This window comes from Acartia tonsa, chromosome 14, assembly GCF_053477335.1.
Source record: "Acartia tonsa isolate MP-2025a chromosome 14, ASM5347733v1, whole genome shotgun sequence".
Taxonomy (NCBI): domain Eukaryota; kingdom Metazoa; phylum Arthropoda; class Copepoda; order Calanoida; family Acartiidae; genus Acartia; species Acartia tonsa.
In genome coordinates, this window is record NC_137273.1 from 3,066,812 (window position 1) to 3,087,931 (window position 21,120).

The 21,120-nt window shown below is 36.9% G+C and overlaps 1 protein-coding gene across 2 annotated transcripts in view; it reads right to left on the minus strand.

Moving 5' to 3' along the window:
• The window catches only part of LOC145306277 (GDP-D-glucose phosphorylase 1), a 28,394-nt gene that overhangs the window by 6,096 nt on the left and 1,178 nt on the right, over positions 1 to 21,120 (minus strand). The window contains exons 2-8 of one of the 2 annotated variants that reach the window (XM_080148348.1): positions 9,799 to 9,840; positions 4,402 to 4,463; positions 3,846 to 3,952; positions 2,944 to 3,034; positions 1,967 to 2,034; positions 1,404 to 1,491; positions 673 to 726 (exon numbers count right to left, since the gene is read on the minus strand). In XM_080148348.1, coding sequence (XP_080004474.1) covers positions 673 to 726; positions 1,404 to 1,491; positions 1,967 to 2,034; positions 2,944 to 3,034; positions 3,846 to 3,952; positions 4,402 to 4,440 — 447 coding nt within the window. In that variant the 5' untranslated portion in view covers positions 4,441 to 4,463; positions 9,799 to 9,840. The remainder of the gene's footprint in view (positions 1 to 672; positions 727 to 1,403; positions 1,492 to 1,966; positions 2,035 to 2,943; positions 3,035 to 3,845; positions 3,953 to 4,401; positions 4,464 to 9,798; positions 9,841 to 21,120) is intronic. The other variant, XM_080148347.1, reaches the window with a different exon arrangement.

Below are 21,120 nucleotides of genomic sequence, written 5' to 3' on the forward strand. Positions count from 1 at the left end.
TAACAAACCAACCAATCAAGATTAAATTTTAGTACCCAAAGTTTGTTAGGCAAGAATGAGAGAACTGTTTAATTTACAGGGCAAAGTATCAAGGACGTCCAATGGGGGGGAGGGGGGGGGGTTAAAGGGGTGATATGATTTTTTTGTGAAGGGATATAAATAATCAAACTTAAAAACTTCAAAATCACCCCTTTGACCCCCCCTCCAAATTTTGAAGTTGAATACTTATATCTCCTCCCAAAAAAAAAACTTAAAAAGTTTGACCGTCCTTGCCTATAGGATATAAAGATTACCCCCCCCCCCCCCCTCCCCTCAAATGAAAAAGCATAGACGCCCTTGCAGAGTATCAAACCTCCAAACTATTTCCCGTTAAAAATAATATGAACGTATTTGAATCTTTGTTCCAGTTGAGTAGGGAAAACAAAAAGCTCGTAGGACATATTGTAAAGGTTTTAACATAAAATAATCGTTTATTATTGTACTTTAGACCTCATCAAAGTGTTCGACAATCAATAAAGGCAATAAAAAAACTTAAAATACTTACATAACATAGAACTATAACTCATAGACATCTGAATAATTTTGAGAATCATCATCGGGGATGTACATCAATTTATCGGTCATTGTCTTATCCCTTTAGATCCCTTGATTGTAAATATAAAAAAAAAATACCTCCGGGTTTAAAAGATACAAGTTTTTGATCTCAGTAATTTCTAACGTTGCATTCTAAAGTAAATTTTTCCTTAAATACAGAAAACAAGGATAACAACATCCAATCGTAACAAAGATCTTAACTGTAAATAGAAGAGCAGCAAAGAAATTGAAAGGAAAATCTAATTGTGCATAACACACAGACTGGATTAGAATTGATACAGGGAATAAACAGAAAAATTTTGAGCCATCTATCTTAAATAGCAACCAAGAAAATCAAGATCTAAGCCCCCCTCCCACATGATGAAAAATAAATTCAGGATTAAATAAAAAACCCCAAAGATTTAAAACTTAAACTTAGAGGTTTGTTTTAAAAACTTTAGGACTATAACTTAAACTAATATAATATACATTATGTCCCCTCCCAGACTGGATCATCCTTATAATAAAGTAACAGAATGTTTGTGTGTTTGTATGTTTGTACTGAAGGATCTCGTTAACCGCTGAACTGATCGGGTTCTCCTTAACAGGGTAGCTTCTCATAGGTCCCGGGAAGGTTTTTAACTATTTTGGGGGAGTGTACAACCACCCTCCCAAGAGAAATAAATCGAAATTTTTATTTTAAGTATAGAGACTCCTACGTATCATTGCGAGGTATTGTAGAAACTTGAACACAACAAAAAAACAAACATTTAAAGTGCCACTAGAGGCTTCTAGGGGCGTAGCCGCTAGTACTAAAGATATAAACACACCTGAATATATAAATTTTGTTGAAGATAGATGATGTGCCAATGTAGATGGTTAACACTGGCATAGGCACACAGAGAGTTGAAACACAATCTAAACAAGAAAAAGATATAGGATATACAATAGATGGATAGGAAATTTAAATTCCTAACCCTATTGGTCATGTCATTCATCCAATAGAGAGGAGAGGTGATTGGGTAAAGGAGTGGAGGGTTGAAATCTTTATTTTAGCCCACTGTGTGTTTCACTCCATTAGATAACATGAAAATCTGGTGTAAATAAGTGGCGAGGTAGTTTTTTTTTTCCTATGGCTAACCCCTAAGGGGAGGGCCTAGACATGTGGGCGGGTCCTAAACTTGTGGTACCCTGGCCACTGTTAAAATCAACACAATCTTCTATTTGTTTTGAAGAAAAAGTAAAAACTGGTTATAGGTACCTCTGCAGTTTTTTGAAAGGTAAAAACAATAAGACAACCATATCTTTAAATTATTGGACCTTTCTTTGCTTCTACTTTTTGAAACAAAGTTATAGAATTGATGATATATATTAAATACCTAGGTAGTTTTACCTGATATTCTTATCTGTAGAAAGAAACATAACTTCAAGTGCTACATTTAAGCTGTGTTCAGTTAAAACCTAGAAACAAACAAGGATGACAACATCCATAAAAGCGAAGCACTGAAACGGTAGGACAAACGGACATTAACTCGTGTATAGTGTCTGAACTGAATAATTAGAATATAAAAGTATCGAAAGAGTCGAAGCAAAATTTAAGTAAATTTGTTGGAAAACTGCTTGATATAGGATAATGTTTATGGACATACTTACATTTTAAGGACTTGATTATAGAGTTGATACGCTTATACTTTTGTTCTTTGTTGTCCCAGGAATCAATATACCAAAAATCAGATCAAACGGATAATTAGATCACATAAAAATTTGTTGTTAAAAAAGTAGAAAAATCAACATGTTTAAAATGGACGTACGGACATTCTGGTAATGCTTATAGAGTTGCTACGGTTTTTAAATCGTACCTAACTACTACAGGAATCATCATTCAAAATTTGAAATCGATAGGACAATTCTAACATGCCTAAATTAACGAATAAAAGCTATCTATCTCGGACGGACGTACGGACGGACCGACCCTAATTATAGAAAAGCTTCGCTTTTAAAAACATTAGAAGTTATGTTTAAGATTTACAATTCAGTGAAATATATACCTACCTAATATCCGTTAATTTCGTTTTGGTGGAAAACTAATAAAATGGTATATTTGTTTAAAATTTCTTGAGATGGTTTACATGCCCATTAAGCCTCTCATACACATTTCCTTTCTTTATATTAAAATTATTGGTTGAAACGTAATGAACCAACCCAAAAACATTTGATATAAGTAGTACCTAATGTTTATAGGCCAATGAATAAGAAAACTGTGGGTAATAGAGTAATCATAGTCCAATGTTTTTTCCATTCCTGGCAAAAACATTCGTAGACTTGTAGAGTGACATGGCTTCAATGAATGATAAATAGAAAGATAGCTACCTGGGGTAATTTTAAATCTGCTTGTGGGACAAGAAGACTGTGGTATAGATTGATTGGGCTCACATTTATAATTATTTTATCAAGCAAACCACTGATAAAAAAAATATGTAGAATTAAACAGGAATCTAAAGGGATAAGACAATAGCCGATAAATCGATGTACATCCCCTTCTGCAGATTAAAATTAGTGGTTGAAACGTTTAAACACTTAACTTAATAAATAAACAAACCAATCAAACTTCAGTAAAAGTCCCCAAAGTGGCTAAGTCAACGAATAAGAAACTAATGGGGACTAATGTAATAAACAGCCCATTGTCCACTCTCTCTCTGACGATAAGAAGAAAATATCAGATATTGAGAGGACATTAGGCTGTTTATTACACTGGTCTCCACAAGTTTTATAATAATGGTTTCTTATTCAGTATTCACTGCCTTATTAAAATGGGAACTGTTATTGAACTTTGTTTAGTTGGTTCACTAAGTATAGAAACATTTAAAACTTTTCCTTCAATAATGAAATGGCTGTTATAACCTTATATGAGAGACTAACGGACCTAGTAAATTATAAAATGGATTCTCATTGATGAAGTGAATCTTTACAAAAAAAATTAAATTTGAATACCAGCCGAGAAGACCACATTCACCCTGAAGGTAAAGTTAGGTCTTCTCAGACAAAGGTCGTGCAATCAAAGGATTGTTTGTCTGTTGAATGTTAATTTAACTAATATCCTTGGTTATTAGATAATCGCATCCCATTTCAAACCCTGGATTATCTAGATAACCACTTAAAAACCGAAGGAAAATCCCGACCTTATGAGGATAGGTAAAGGTAGGCGGTAGCTGACTGACGGACTTACAGACATTTCGAATGATATAGTAGCTTCGCTACTAAAAAAATAGCACCTTTCTCTATCTTTATTATTCAAGGAAAATATTAATTCTTTGGCTGCGCATATCTTTGTAAAATTAAACTTGCTCTCATCAAACTTCTGAACTACATCGGTCATATGCTGAAATTAATTTCATATCTTATTAAGAAGGGATCATATGCATTAAAAATTTTCAAGTTTAAGCTTTTTCACAAGTGGCCATTTGGTTATTGATACATACCCCTCCCTCCCCCTCCCCAGTCACTTACTTTTAAGATAAATTAAGAATGAGTATTTATTTTCCAACACCAAACACAGGGGGGGGGGGGGGGGCTGTAAATGCATTGCCCAAGCCCTGCGGGGCTTCACATCACCCAAAATAACCTAAACCTAAAGGTTTCAGTGCTTAAGGGGGTACTTTATGTGACAGCTCCTTAATTTTGAGCTCCCTTTACTACTTTAGACTACAACTTAAAGGCTCAATTATTAAAGAAAATGTTGGGTCTTAATGATCTTGTCCATTTTTCGTCGTTTCGGACATATTACACACGTCCCATTACTTTACAAACATGGTATGGGTTGTTAATAACCTGTGGGGGGCGTCTATTTTCAGCTCGGTTCTGTTGCATTTCGGCCAGGTATTGATAGCGACCTGAAAATATGTAAAGGTAAAAGAATATCATTAGACTTTCGCTGTAAGTGCCTGCTGAAAGTAATCATTATTACAAACTAAACACTTTTTTTTTTAAATAGGGATGGCAATCCGTAAAATTTTTGGACCGGATTCCATTGCTGTGGATCCGGATCCGCAAGGATCCGCATTTTTTTGAGTCCAAGGATCCGGATCATCATCATTGCCTTTTAGTTCTCGGCAGAACGTAGGCCATGCACAATGGTTCTCCAATCTTCCTTTTTTTGGGCACGTTTTGAGGCATTGCTGAAAGATGGAATTTTCTTTTCTTTCAGTTCACTTAAGAGTTCCCTCCTCCAGGTTGTTTTTGGTCTACCTGGTTTCCTCTTTCCTACATGGGGGTTCCAAGTCAAGGCTTGATTGGTTATATCATCATGCCCTTTCCTTAGAGTGTGCCCCAGCCATCTCCATTTTCTCTGTTTTATTGTCAGTTTAATGTCTGACATATCACTGCGCTCTAGAAGCTCAGCATTTGTGATCTTATTAGGCCAAAAGATCTTGTGGATTCTCCTTAGACATTTATTGACATATGTCTGTAGCTTGGAGACCACTGCTGTGTTTAGGAACCAAGTTTCAGCCCCATACAGCAAAACAGAGAGAACATTTGACTTGAACAGTCTTAACTTGGTCTTTATGGAGATGTTGTTGGAATTCCAAATTTTGTTAAGGCTGGCAAAGGCTGTCCTAGATTTGTTAATTCTAGCTTTAACATCTGTTAAAGTGCCTCCAGCTTCATCAATTTTACTTCCAAGATACTCAAAACAATCTACATCCTCAAGAATTTGGTCTCCAATAGTAATTGGTTCTTGGGAATTTGCATTTAATCTGAGTATTTTGGTTTTAGGAACATTTATTTCTAGTCCAATTTTCTTGGAGGTTTCAGCTATCCTGTTAGTCCTTCTTTGCATTTGACTTCTATTGCTTGTTAACAAAGCGATATCATCAGCAAAGTCCAGATCTCCTAAATATTTGGGATTGCCAAATAGCTCCCAACGAATGCCATCATTACTTTCACAGTTCTTCATGATCCAGTCAATGGCAAGGAGGAAAAGGAAGGGAGAAAGAAGGCATCCTTGTCTGACGCCTGTTACAATCTCAAAAAAGGTTGATAGTTTACCTTTATACATTACATTTCCACCTCCTTTATGATAGATAGCTTTAATGATATTGATTATCTTTTCTGGAATGCCATAGTGACGGCAGATTTTCCAGAGAGATCTTCTGTCTAAAGAATCAAATGCTTTTTTGTAGTCAATGAAGTTTACAAAAAGCTCAGAGTTCCATTCCTTGGATTGCTCTATGATGATTCTTAGAGAGGTTATCTGATCAATAGTGGAACGGTTTGGTCTAAATCCAGCCTGATTTGGTCTTAGCTTTTCATTAACCTTCTTCTTTATTCTATTAAGAAGAATCTTACTAAGGATACGGCCAGGTACTGAAAGGAGCATTATCCCTCTGTAGTTTCCACATTGGGTCAAGTCTCCTTTTTTGGCTAGTATTGAGATATGTCCATTCTTCCAGTCCTCTGGGCATAACTCATCATTCCATATCTTTGTGATCAAAGGTAGGAATGCCTCAGCAGATGTATCTAGGTCTGCTTTTATGACCTCAGCTGGTATGTTATCAGGTCCAGCGGCCTTGTTATTTTTCAAACTTTTAATGGCCTCCTTGATTTCCAATAGATTTGGCGCTCGACAGTCAATGTCAAGTGCATCTGAGGGTGGAATCTCAGTTTCTTCCTCTGGAACTGGAAGATTCAGCAGTTCAGTGAAGTGCTCTGCCCATCTATTTAGAATATCTTCATCAGTTTTAAGGAGTGAACCATCCTTGTCCCTGATGTGTGATCCTGATTTGTGTACTTTACCTGCAATGCTCTTTGTAATCTCATAGACATCTTTCATTCTATTTTGATTAGCAGCATTTTCTGCTTGCATAGCAAGGTTTTCCAAGTGTTCTTTTTTGTCAATTCTGACACTTCTTTGGATTTCCCTGCTGAGCATCTTATACAGGTCTTTATCTTCTGGAGAGTTTCTGGAGAGTGTCTTTTGTCTTACCTCTCTTCTTTGATCCATGAGATCAATGGATCTTTGAGTGATCCACGGCTTTTGGTTAGCCTTTTTGAAACCTAATTTTTCTTGGCTAGTATCATTATAAACTTTTTTGATACCTTGCCAAATATCTTCAACTCCATCATCCTCTTGAAGAGTCAACGACTCAAATCTGTTCTTTAGAGTGAGCTTAAACTCTTGTAGCTTATCAGAGTTTTGAAGGGTTGTTAAGTTATACTTTTTCCTGGGGTTAGGCTTTGTGTCCTGCTTTTTAAATCTAAGCCGAACTTTAGAAGATAGAAGATAATGGTCTGAATTAACATCAGGTCCTCTTTCAACCCTGACATCAAGGAGAGAACCTTTAAAACGTCTAGATATACAGATGTGATCTATCTGATTAAAGGTTCTTTGATCTGGTGATCTCCAGGTGGCAGTATGAATCTTCTTGTGTTTAAAGATGGTTCCACCAATGACAAGTTTGTTTTCAGTACAAAAACTTACAAGTCTATCACCATTGTCATTATCCTTGCCATTACTTAAGCCTAGGCCATATCTGCCCATGACTTCTTCTAAATTTTCATTATTACTCCCCACTTGAGCATTGAAATCTCCTAGGAGCATGGTCAGGTCCTTTTCTTTATGACCATTCTTAAATACAGAGTCAAGCTGGTCATAAAATTCGTTTTTGACCTCTGTATCTGCTTGTTCTGTAGGAGCATATGCTACTATTATTCTCAGATTGATGTTTTTATCTGAGGATTTGAAGTAAGCCTCCATGATTCTTGGACCATGGGGTTGCCAACTGATCATGGCCTGCTCTGCTTGCTTGGTCAGCATAAGAGCCACCCCTTGGTTATGTCCTAGATCCTCATTCATATGGCCTGAGTAAAGTATTTTCAAGCCAGAATGATGTTTAAACTCTCCATTATTTGTCCACCTTGATTCGGTGATAGCCAGGATATCAACCTTGGCTTTAAGCATTTCTCGGCAAATGTTTTCTGTCTGGCCTGACTGAAACATTGTCCGAACATTCCATGTGCAAATTTTTGCTGGTCTGCGGGAATTCAGAATCATCCGCCTGACTGGTCCTTTAGCGGTTTCCCAGCCAAACATCATATTGTTGTTTCCAACCTCTACTTCGTTCCCGAGCCCAAAGTTAAATTGGTCTTTACTTTGTGCAGATTGAACGTGAGCAGGTTTTTTCTAGGGAAGGATTGTTAGCCCCACCCAAACCCCCTGAACTGGGGGAAGTGACCAGAATTCAGTCTGGCATCTACCCTAGGACCTTTCCAGCACAGTAGGACTCTTCTGGTGTAGCTCCTAGGATCATTGATGCACGGTGCAGGATGGACGGCGTGCACGTAACTGGTCTCCCATCCCAAGGATCCGGATCCTGGGGTATAAATTTATGGAAAAATCTACCTAAATTTATATAAAATAGTCACTTACAAATTTACAAATTTTACAAAGGAGGACATCATTTCAGACATTCTCATGATGAGAGCCAATCTTTAAGGTTTAGGTTTAGACTTGAACATTAAAAGTATTTTTGACTTCGAGATTAAAGAATAAATATTTCTTGAAAAATTTGGTAATTTTATTTTTATTTTCAAGGATCCGGATCCGCACTGACCAAATTTGGATAATCCGGATCCGGATCCGCATACAATCAATTCGGATCCGCAACACTGCCGGATTCGGATTTTACAAGAATCCGTCCAAAAAATGGCGGATTCTCGCGGATTCCGGATTCTTATTTTTGGCGGATTCCGGATTCGAATTCCGGATTCTAGCAATATTTTAAAAGGCTTTTTTTTTTAAATTTAAAAATTCAAGTGCTACATATGTCCTAAAAATTAATGTTCTTGGTGTTATCTATAATTTACTTCCGAGAATAGAACCAGATTTTTAAAGATTTTATACCTATATAATGATGATAATCTTTGCCTTTAAAAAGGGGGAGTTGGAAGAAAAAACCCAAGACGCTTATTTTAGCCTACCAATTCAGAATCCGAATCCGCTATTAAAAACGGATTCCGGATTCGGATTCCAAAATTGACCAAAATTGGGCGGATTCAGGATTCGGATTGCCAACCCTAAAAAAAATAAAGGTGTTTTTCCCTATGCCCAGCCGCTGCCATATAACCGAATCTAAGTTAAAATAATAAACGAAATCCCTCCCCTCTAATCTGGTTGTTCTTTTCATGAAGTGTGTCCTATACAGGGTTGGTAAAAACCCGGTTTTTTTTAAATAACCCAACCCATTGGGTTTAATTAATAAAACCCGAGTTTTATTAATAAAATCCGGGTTTTTTGGGTTTTATTGTTTTCTAAAGATTATTACCTAGGAATTTTAAGATATAAGGTTAAATCCTATTATATAAAGTAGTAAGCATTTTTTGTCTGTCCCGAAGGATCTCGCTAACCTGGGAAGGTATAAAACTATTTTTTGGAAGGGTGTCTTCACACCCTCCCCCCCCAAAAAATATTTTGAAACTTCTAGGGGCGTAGCCGCTAGTCATTTTTATAAAGTAACAGGATGTTTGTCTGTACCATAGGATCTCGCTAACCGCTGAATCGGTATGAATCTCCTGTACAGGGTAGCTTTTCATAGGTCCAGGGAAGGTTTATTCCAATTTTGGGGGAGGGCACCACAAATCTCCTAAGAGAAATCTGCCCCCCCCCCCCTCCCCCAAAGTGGTTAAAAATCTTCAACGGACCCGTGAGAAGCTAATTGTAATTATATTAAGAACCATATCGGTTCAGTGGTTAGGGAGTTATTTTGGTACATAGGGACAGACATTACGTTACTTATATATAAAAATAAGCAGTTAAAATGCAGTTATACAATAATTAAAATAAAATGTTTTTATAATATCAATTATTTGTTTGAAAATAGTACCTACTCCTTTTGAGTCAAAATAGAGTTAACATTATCGACGAAAGGTACATTTTAAAAAAACCGGGTTTTTTGGATTTTTTTGAGTTAAAAAACCCAATAAAACCCAACTTGGGTTTTTTATGCCAACCCTGGTCCTATAGGTATACTTGTCTTGTAGGGATGATTTTTATCCTAGAAATCCAAAATATGAGTATGCTAAAAATTTTAGGTTGGCAATTAAGGTACTTGGAAAACTGTGTTCTTTTACCAAGCGTTTTTTGACAACGTTTTAATGGCGCTTAAAAATGTAAAAAAAATTTACATTCCAGTATAAAAATTGTCTAAATTATACAACAAGTATTTTTACCTGCCTTTTAATGTCCTTCTTTTCAAATTATCCACCCGATATCTAAAGAAATATTTAGATAGTGAGAAAAATTTTCAAAAAATTCGTGATACCCGACTAAATGAATGAATATGTAGGTATATTTTAAGGATTTCTTAATTTGCGTAAAAAAAACACGCTTAAAAGCCATAAATGGTAAGATTTATGTTAAGGGGGACGTAACTGAAGACTTTTTGATGCAGGGGGGGGGGGGGTTTTCTCCGGAACCACTTGATGAACCGTGCAGATTTTTTGGACTTAAGCTTTTATGGGTATGAACATCTTATTGTTTCAATATCAACCCCCTACCCCCATCCCCTAGCCCCCCGGGGCTCTAAACCCCCCTAAAAATGAACCTAACCTTAATTTTCTCAGAAACCATTTGACCAATAAAGATGATTTCTTATATCTAAGCTTTTGTGCTTATAAACTAACATTTAGATTAGAAGTCACCTCCCTGCCAACAACCTCTAGCCCTCCGGGGCTCAAAAAAAACCTAGAAATGAACCTAACCTTAATTATCTCTTAAACCATTTGATCAATAGAGATGATTCCTTGAACTTAAGTTTTTATGCTTATAAACTGACTTTTAGTTTAGAAGTTACCCTCCTGCTGCCAACTCTTAGCCCTCCGGGGCTCAAATTAACCCCTAAAATGAACCTAAACTTAATTTTCTCAGAAACTATTTGACCAATAGAGATGATTTCTTAAACTTAAGCTTTTATACTTATAAACTAACTTCTAGTATAGAAGTCAACCCATTATCACCAACCACTAGCCCTCCAGGGCTTTAATCAACCCCAAAAATGAACTTAACCTTAATTTTCTCAGAAACCATTTGATCAATAGAGATTATTGTCATTTATTTATTATGTGTTTTATTAATGATAATTTGTTTGTTTTAGTTATGTGTGCTTTGAAGAAGATTATTTATTTATATATTTATCATGTTAATAAATCCTATTGAATGTTGTTATGCTTTGTATTTATTCGCTATCGTTTAATATGAGCTTAGACGTCCTTTATTACTTACAGATTATTATCTCTAGTGTAGAACCATTCAGGGTTAAGATTATTTGCTTTAATATTGTTCTGTTTATTTACAGATTTATAATGATTAGCTGAGGTTAGACAAGGTGTCAGATTAATTATATGTCAAGGTAATTACATGTCAATATCAGTGGTAGCTGAGCTACAAGCTTCACTTTCCTATTTAAAGAAGGAAACATAGTTTAAAGATCTGCGGCACTCTGTGAATTGACATATGTAATTCCTTAACCTTATGTCTACTTTCAGTTAATTATTTATAATCTGAGCTATTTCTTTTAAAAATAAATAGTGTTGTTTAACAGAAATTCTTACTGAACCTGAATAGGTGAAAAATGTTCAAAAATGGAGAACCGCAGCCGCTACCGGAAAGAAGAATGTAGAACAATGATCTTTAAATTAAAAGTATAAAGAATATAAAGCTAAAAATTTACCTCTATAACCACATATATTTTCTAATAAAAAGAAAACTTATAATCGGTGTTAAAAATAAATAGAGTGTTATTTTATTCTAGCCCTTAGAGGGTGATATATCCATAAGTAGCGTAGCCACATTCAAAAGTGGTGTTAACAGTAAGAATTGTACAAAGCAATTTAATCTAGCTTTAGGGTGTCAACCCTGATTGGTGGACATCATGACGGAAAATTCGAACTGTAAGATAGGGGGGGATGCCCCTAATTTAAACAATTTTGATTCCTACGAAGATTTTAAGAACAATGTCAAACTATGGGCCGGTTTCACGGACTACAAGAAAGAACGCCTAGGTTCCATGTTGGCATATGCCTTGCCAAACAAATCAGTAGAGTTCGGCGACTACATCCAGAAAGATTTCTTTAACGTTCACCCCGTTTCGGAGCTTTTAAATGACCCTGAAGGGGTAAATAAAGTACTTAATTTCTTGGATAGTCACATAGGCAAAGAAGCTAGGATCACAGAGTTGGAAGCTTTTGAGAAAATATGGTCATACAGACGGACACAAGAACAGTCTATCTTAGAATACCTTAAAGAACATGAGAGACACTACAACAAATGCAAGCAATTGGGGATAACATTCACAGATACGTGTAGTGCGTTTATAGTTATGCTAGGGGCGAAGCTTAATAATACACAAGCAGAACTAGTAAAGGGAGTAATCGATCTTGAAAAAGAAACGGGAAAGACGTATGGAGCCGTTAAGCGAAAATTAAAAGACATGCTATCCGATTCATTAGGCAACATCGTTTCATCAGACGCAAATTTAACTAGCGCCGAAGCCTTTATTGCCGAGAATCAGGAAGCTTTCGCTACTTGGCAAAAGAATAATTCCTATAAAAGGAACTATACGGCTAATTATAATAATAATAATAGTAGAAAGTCGTATTCCAACAATTCGTCGAATGGCGCTCGCTCTGTTCCTAAGAACAGGGATGCCAGCCCTATGAACCCGATCGACCCAATTACTAGAAAACCCTATAAATGCAAAACATGTGGATCATTCAGACACTTCAATAGAGATTGCCCATACAACAAGAACAGTAATAATAACAACGGCGGCGCACAAAATTCATCAAAAAGAAGAGGAAAAATCTTTATGATTCAAACCCAAAACTCAGATGAGGAGGATGCTTTGCTGTCTCAGTTTGAAAAGGGAGAGTATGGAGCAGAGGAAAACAAAGAGGTCAAAGAAGAGGACAAAGTAGAAAAGGTACTTTTTACCTCTAACAAAGAAGAGTTGAGTAAGTTCACCGCGGAATCTATCAACTGTGCAGCACTTGATTCCTGTTGCACTTCCTCGGTGGCTGGACACAAATGGATGAATATATTCCTGTCATCAGTTCCCAGTGAGCTTCAAAAATATGTAAAAGGACCATACAAAAGCAAGAAAACATTCCAATTCGGGAACCAGGGAATATTACCAACAATGGAAGCATATACCATCCCCATAGTAGTTGCCGGTAAACAACATCTCATAGAGGTTGACGTTATAGAGTCGGATATTCCACTCTTAATGTCCAAATCTCATATGAAGCAAATTGGCATCACTCTAAATATGGCTGATGATACTGCATCCATCAATGGAAAATTGATCAGAGTAGATACAACTAGTGCTGGACATTTTATTCTCAACCTTTTTGGGGATAATGAGCGCCAAGACACAATGCTGATGCAGGAGATATGTGCAGTGAATATGTTAAAGGAGAGTGAAGAAGTCCAAATGCAATTATTGCACAAACTTCACAAACAATTCGGGCATAGACCTAAGCGAGTGTTTGTTGAACTCATTAAGTCTGCTGAACAGTGGGATCCAAAATTCAGCAAGATGATTGATCAGATTATAGATGGTTGTGAGGGTTGTATTCTGAGAAAACGCAGCCCAGATAGACCAGCAGTGGCTTTACCCATGGCAAAGGACTTCAACCACATACTGGCAATGGACCTAAAGAAATGGGATGACAAGAACTACATCCTATACTTTGTTGATATGTTCACAAAGTATACAGTCGGAGTTGTCATTCAAGATAAGAAACCTGAGACCATTGTTGCAAAACTGTTTGACAATTGGATCAGATATTTTACTGTACCAGACATGATCCTAACAGACAATGGAGGTGAATTTATCAATGAATCAATGAAAGAAGTTTGCAGCGTCCTAAATGTCTTTCACATCACAACTGCCGCCAATAGTCCTTGGCAAAATGGGACATGTGAAAAACACCATGCCCTATGTGATTGTGTAATAGGATGTCTGAGGAGAGATTACCCAAAGATGTCATTAGAACAAGCTGTAGCTTGGTCATGTGCAGTAAAGAACTCGGTAACAAATGTTTATGGTTACTCATCCTTTGAATTAACGTTTGGGAGAGCACCAAGGCTGCCAAACATCATGACAGACCCAATCCCAGCTTCACAGATTGAGCCTAGGAGCCAAGAGCTAGTAAAGAATCTAGAAACTCTCTATGGCACAAGGGAGGCTTTTGCAAAAGCTGAAAAGTGTGTGAAACTCAAGCTGGCACTCAACAGAAAGATGAGAGCAGTCAACAGAGACTACAATCCGGGAGATCTTGTCTACTACAAGAGAGACAAAGATGATAAGTGGCTAGGACCAGCCAAAGTGATATTCCAGGACAGCAAAGTTATTGGAATACGCACTAGTTCAGGATATGTAAGAGTGAGTGCTAATAGATTATGGCCTGCTGGCCAAACACTTTCAGAGAGACTTCGAGATGAAGAAGTACAGCTGGAAGAGATGAAGAAGGGGTCTCCTATAAAATCAAAGGAAGCCAAGAAAGATGAGAAAGCTGTCAAGATGGAAATTGACACAGAAGATGAAGATGACTTCCATGAAGCAAATGAGGAAGTCACAAATCCAGAGACAGGAGAAATATCAGATGATAGTGCTGAAAATGTGCAAGATGAAGAAACAAGCAATGCTGAGAATGTGCAAGAAGAAGTAACAGGCAATGCTGAGAAACCTGTGGAAGTAACAAGAAAGAGTCCTGAAAAATTTTGTAAGCACCAACGAATTGAACTCAAAGACAATGGAAGATGGGAAAGAGGAGTTGTGCTAGGACAAGCAGGCAAGAAAGTTGGCAAGTACAAGCACTGGTACAATGTGCAATTGGACAGTGGCAAAAAGTTCTCAGCTGACTTTGCTCAACAAGAAGTTAGGAAGGAATCCACAACAGAACAACATGCACAAGACGAGAATGAGATCCTGCTCACTGAGGGTGTAGATATTAGGCTTGACACTGGCAAAGTAATCACCATCAGAGACGAGGAAAACTTGATTGTTCTGGATGATGATCAAGCTTTGGCAACTTGGCTTCATGAGGAAATTTTGGCAGTTATGTTGCCAAAAGAAAAGAGAAACACTCCAGAGTGTGATGCAGCTAAAGAGTTGGAGTTACAGAAACTGAAAGACTTTGATACCTACAATGTAGTAGATGATGTGGGACAGCCATTTATAACAACTACCTGGGTTCTTACTCAAAAAGGTAATGAAATCAAAGCAAGACTGACAGCCAGAGGATTTCAGGAGGAGGACGAACACCCAAAGGAATCACCAACACTGCAGAAATACTCTTTGCGCACACTGCTGACAATTGCTTCAGCCAAAGGATGGGCCATAGAGACTGTAGATGTTAAGAGTGCATTTCTCCAGGGGACTACCCTTAAGAGGAAAGTCTATGTGAGACCTCCCAAAGAGGCAAATGCTTTAAATAGTCTGTGGCTTCTGAACAAATGTTTGTATGGTTTGAGAGATGCAAGCAGACAATGGTATACGAAAGTGGAAAGTGTCTTAGAGAAGCTTGGATTTCAAAAGTGTACCTATGACTCAGGATTGTTCTACCTGAAGGTCAACGGTAACCTGGAAGCTTTGGTAGGCTTACACGTGGATGACTTCCTGAATGCGGGGGGTGAATACTTTCACTCAGTCATTCTTCCACAGATTTTGAATACCTTCAAGGTAGGGAAATCAGAGCGAGGCAGCTTTATGTACACTGGGTTCCAGTTGAACCAGGACAAGAATGGAGTTACATTGGATCAGTCAGACTATGTAGAGACCATAGTTGTACCTGAGATTGATAAAGTAAGACTCAGACAATCAAATGAAGAGATGACGTTTGAGGAGTTGTCAATGCTCAGAAAGATGACTGGTCAATTGAACTGGACAGTAAGGTCAACCAGACCTGAACTATCATTCAGTATGATCGCATGTTCAACACACTTCAAAGGTGGAACCATTACGGATTTGAAATACGCAAGGAAGACACTACAGAACCTTAAAGACAACAAAGCAGTGCTAAGATTTTCCAATTTGAGAGATCTTAAGAAAGCAGAGATCTGGCTGTTCACAGATGCCTCCTATGGCAATTTGAATGGAGGTACCGACAGTACATTGATTGGAGAGCCAATAAGATTGATAGAGTGGTGACATCTACTCTAGCTGCTGAAGCTGTTAGTCTAACAAAAGGTCTAGACGCGGCAGTAGCCTTCAAATGGACTTTGAAGCAGCTACTAGGAGAAGAAGGAAATCTTCCTGTCAGAGCTATCATTGACAACAAGGATACCTATGAGAGTGTCCACTCCACCACAGATGTTGCAGAAAGAAAGTTGCGCAGGGAGATTGGAGTAGTCAAGCAGATGCTGAAGGACAAGGAGCTAGAACAGCTAATATGGGCGCGTGGACAGTTCCAGCTAGCAGACCCTTTGACCAAACTTGGGGCTAGTGGCGATGCACTAAGCAACGTCATGCAGCAGGGCAAGATTCCCAAAGAGATCTTGGATGAGATCAAAGCCTAATAACAAGGCTAACAATTTTTTTGTAAATATTCTATTGTATTTACTGTATTTTTTTTTTAGTTTTAAGTAATTAAAGTACAACTATTTTATGCAGTCTTTCACCATATTTAAATCTGGTTACAGAAATATTTACAAAAAGTATCACATCCTACATCTCAAGGTTTTGTTCCATTTTGAGAAAATGTAGCCCACCAAGTATATGGTGACAACTTTCATTCTTCAAGTATAATATGAGTTTCGTGATAAAAATAATGGTTGACAACACTGTTCCTAAATTCAAGAAAAATGTTACGCGGCATATATGCGCGGTTGTATACACAAGAAAAATGGCGACAAAATGTTTTATGAATTAGCGGAAATTTAATTTTATGAAAAATGTGATAAAAATGTGTATAATACAGGAAAACTTTACTTTTTATTGGTTTTAAATCAGTTTTAGCATTACAGTTTTGTCTTTTATCAATTTCGGATTAAACTCGAATTTATATAAAAGGTAAACACACTTTCATAATTTATTATGTATTGCTAAAAATTGTTTTACAAGTATCCTGTTATTATTCACACATTTTTCGTATGTTTTTAAGTTCAAAAGTGATTTAATTTCTGCTTAAGTCGTATAGTTTACTATTTTTATCAGTTTTACATGTTCTTTTTTTGGAAACAATATTGTTTTATCAAAAACAATCAATTTTATACAATTGTTGATATAGTTTCATACGCATAAAGTTGTTTTTGGTCTTTAATAATGATCAATAAACTCTTTACTTTAGTATGATTTAGCTTGTAACATAGGCTATTATAATAAATGTTTTAAATCTTAACGTAAAAATTTGGTTCTATTCGGTTCTTTAAATATGAACAACGTTTGAGCTCAAAAATATGACGTTTTTTTTTTTACACATATTATCTTTTCTTCACACGGGAAAAATTCATTTCATTGACTATTTTCTCGTCTATAAATAATTCAGTTTTTTTTTTTTGGAAAGAAAACTACAAGACTTAAAACTTGTTAATGTGACTTAGGAATAATTTTTAAAGCTTTATTTCTTTGTCTAGTGTGATGTATCCCAAATCTGATGTTGCCCTAGCCAACCTAGTTGCCCAGTTGGAGGCGAACACCATCCACTATGTCCTGTCTGAGATGGACCGCCCGATGATTTGTCCGGAGCAGATCCAATGGGTGACGATTGAGACGCAAGACATGGACCTGCTGACCGAGAAGGTGATGGCCCTCCTAGAGAACGAGTCCCCGGTCCGTGTTACCCTGCCTGTGTTGCAGCACTTCTTGGGTGTCGTGAGGATTGGTGAGTTGATTAGTGGGGTGGAGAACATCATTGAGGCCGTACGTGGCTCCTGCCATGTAGTGAGCATACCCACGGCCTTATACATTCCCCAGAGTTTCCCGATTTGGGGGGAGGTGGAGAAGTTCAATGCTTTTGTGTTTAAGAAGTCGGTAGAAATGGCTTTGCCTATTCTGCTTTTACATAAAAGCTTTCTCACAAGACAGAAGAATAAGTGGGTGGTCAGCCCTGACTGTTTTCTGGAGTTTGTGACGGACAACGGTTTGGGGCAATCCCTTACTGTTAATGCGAAATATCGCTATGCGAGTCGCATTCTGCGATTCCACGCTAGTCTGAGGCATGCGGAACCTCCCTGCCAGGTGTCTTCCCCGGTGGTGCCATTGCCCTTGGCCGAGACGTGGAGATATGCTGAGAAGCCAGAAACAGCTGAAATTCTCCAGGGTTTAGGGTATGAGGTTAAGCCGAGACCCGCCAACAAGAGAGGGGGAAGGAAGCCCAAGGGGGAGAAGTCCAAGGGGGAAGTGTCAACTGGGGGTAAGTCCGGGGTGGTTAGCTACCTAGCGCCCAAGCCCATATCCGTGATCAGCATAGACGAGGGGACCTTCAAGAGGACCTTCCGGGAGAATATGGAGTTGAGGAAGGACTTGAAGCTGCTCCAGAGTGGCCTTGACGACACTGAGAGGTACGTGACCAAGTTGTTGGGGGAGGTCAAGGATCTCAAGGGAGATTTGAAGACTGCCAAGGCGGAGAGGGACAGGTACAGAGAGGAGAGCCGACGCACGTCCCGTAAGTATAGGAAGTTGGATGAAGATTCATATTCCGATATGATGGATTGGCGCAATGAGAGGGAGGCGCTGGAGAAGGAGGTATTCGACCTCAAGTGGGAGCAGGAGGAGACGATGAAGGACTTGGAGGAGGCCAAGAAGAACCTACAGAGGGAGAAGGAGAGGTACATGGTCCTTGAAATTCAATTGGGGGTATGGGAACGGTGGGTGGAGGCCGAGAAGAAGAAGGACGAGAAGAAGAGAAGGAAGGAGTGAAGAAAAGAAAACGAAAGAAATAATAATAATTAATGTCATTTATTTATTATGTGTTTTATTAATGATAATTTGTTTGTTTTAGTTATGTGTGCTTTGAAGAAGATTATTTATTTATATATTTATCATGTTAATAAATCCTATTGAATGTTGTTATGCTTTGTATTTATTCGCTATCGTTTAATATGAGCTTAGACGTCCTTTATTACTTACAGATTATTATCTCTAGTGTAGAACCATTCAGGGTTAAGATTATTTGCTTTAATATTGTTCTGTTTATTTACAGATTTATAATGATTAGCTGAGGTTAGACAAGGTGTCAGATTAATTATATGTCAAGGTAATTACATGTCAATATCAATTATTTCTTAAACTTAAGCTATCATGCTTATAAACTAATTTTTAGTTTAGAAGTCACCCCCCTGCCGCCAACCCCTAGCCCTCCGGGGCTAAAAAAACCCCTAAAAATGAACCTAACCTTAATTTTCTCAGAAACCATTTGACCAATAGAGATGATTTCTTAAACTTAAGCTTTTATGCTTATAAACTAACTTCTAGTATAGAAGTCAACCCCCTATCACCAACCGCTAGCCCTCCAGGGCTTTAATCAACCCCAAAAATGAACTTAACCTTTATTTTCTCAGAAACCATTTGATCAATAGAGATTATTTCTTAAAGGGCGAATATAGGTTCAATATGATATGAGCTTATATGAAAGGTGCCATTACATACTTTTAAAATAACTATGCTAAATTTAAAAATTCAAAAAAATTCTTAAGTAGATTTTACAATTTTTGCGTTCACTTCAACATATGATAAATCAGAAAGTCAACAAAATCGTTTTTTTTAATTATTATAAGACCTTTTTTTCACTATTTTTCTTAAATCAATTTGATTGTTATATTGGCATGCATCTTATAAGATAATTTAAATGTTTATTTGTTTTAATTATATATTATTTTATTACATTTTTAATTTCCGTCAAAATATTTTACGCAGGAGTGCCTCAAATATAGCGTCAAGGGTAAATAATACGTTTTAAAATTTATTTTTTCTATGAGGATCTGTGATTAATCCCTTATGAAATATTTACCCTAATTACGATACGTAACACGAACATACATACACAAACATGATGCAACTTTTAGCAAAAAAAAATAATATTTTAATTTTTAAATATTTTTTTAAATTAGTGGTTCAGCCCTTACTTTTTCAATGTACTTTTACAAAATTATTTTATGAAAAATTTATTTGGTCAAAAGTAAAAGTTGCAGCATCCAATGTCTGTCAAATCCTTTCCTCTTCATTATGACTATGATTGAACAGAAGCTTTATAATTCAACCTTCAGACACAGCCTTGTGTGATGCAGTGATGTTTGGATTTCTTAGGGAACTGCATTGGTTACACAAAATGACGCAATTCTAACGACGAATTGGATCGGTTTTTGGCTAGAAACAGACTTATACAGTTAAATATGTCTATGTCTTTAAGTTATTTATAATCTATATAATGGCACCTTTGAAATAAGCTCATATTATATCAAACCTATATTCGCCCTTTAAACTTAAGCTATCATGCTTATAAACTAATTTTTAGTTTAGAGGTCATCCACCTGCCGCCAACCCCGAGCCCTCCGGGGCTCAAAAAAACCCTAAAAATGAACCTAACCTTAATTTTCTCAGAAACCATTTGATTAATAGAGATGAGTTCTTAGACTTGAGTTTTTATGCTTATAAACTAACTTCTAGTTTAGAAGTCACCCTCCCCCCCCCCCCTATCACCAATTGCTAGCCCTCCGGGGCTCAAATAAACCTAACCTTAATTTTCTCAGAAACGATTGGATCAATAGAGATGATTTCTTAAACTTATGGTTTTATGCTTATTAAATAACTTTTAGTTCAGAAGTCACTCCCCTGCCTCCAACCCCTAGCCCTCCGGGGCTCTAAAAAAGACTAAAAATGAACCTAACCTTAATTTTCTCAGAAACCATTTAATTAACAGAGAGGATTTTTCAAACTTAAGCTTTTATGATTATAAACTAACTTTTATTTTATAAGTTACCACATTATTAAAAGTTCAGATATTTTGGACTAAAGCTTTTATGTGTATAAACTATTTTTTTGTTTGGCAGATATATGGTTATAAACTAACTTTTAGTTCATAGGACGCCGACCCCATAGCCCCCCTGGGCTCAAAACCCCCCTAAAAAATGTACCTACTTAAACTCAAATTTCTAGTAAATTTTTTTAAATATGCAGATATGGTCTGTGAGGGTTAGCCTTTTTTTCGTTAGTTTTGACATATTATAATTGTCCTATTGATTTTAAACTTTGCATGATGATTTCTATAGCATTTAGGTACGATTTTCAAAGTGTAGCTACTCTATAATCATTAACAAAAAGTCAAAATGTCCATTTAAATCATGCTGACTTTTAACTTGATGTCACTTTTTGTTGATCCTTTCTTATAATTTAAAAGCTTCTCTGGACGTTGTCACCCGTTATTTAATATTTATTTTACAACCATAGAAGCTATAGTCAAATAAAGCTAGGGGTTTGGGGCAGGGGGGTGACTCCTAAACCATTAAAGTCTAAGTCCTAGAAATCATCTATTGATCAAATGGTTTCTGAGAAA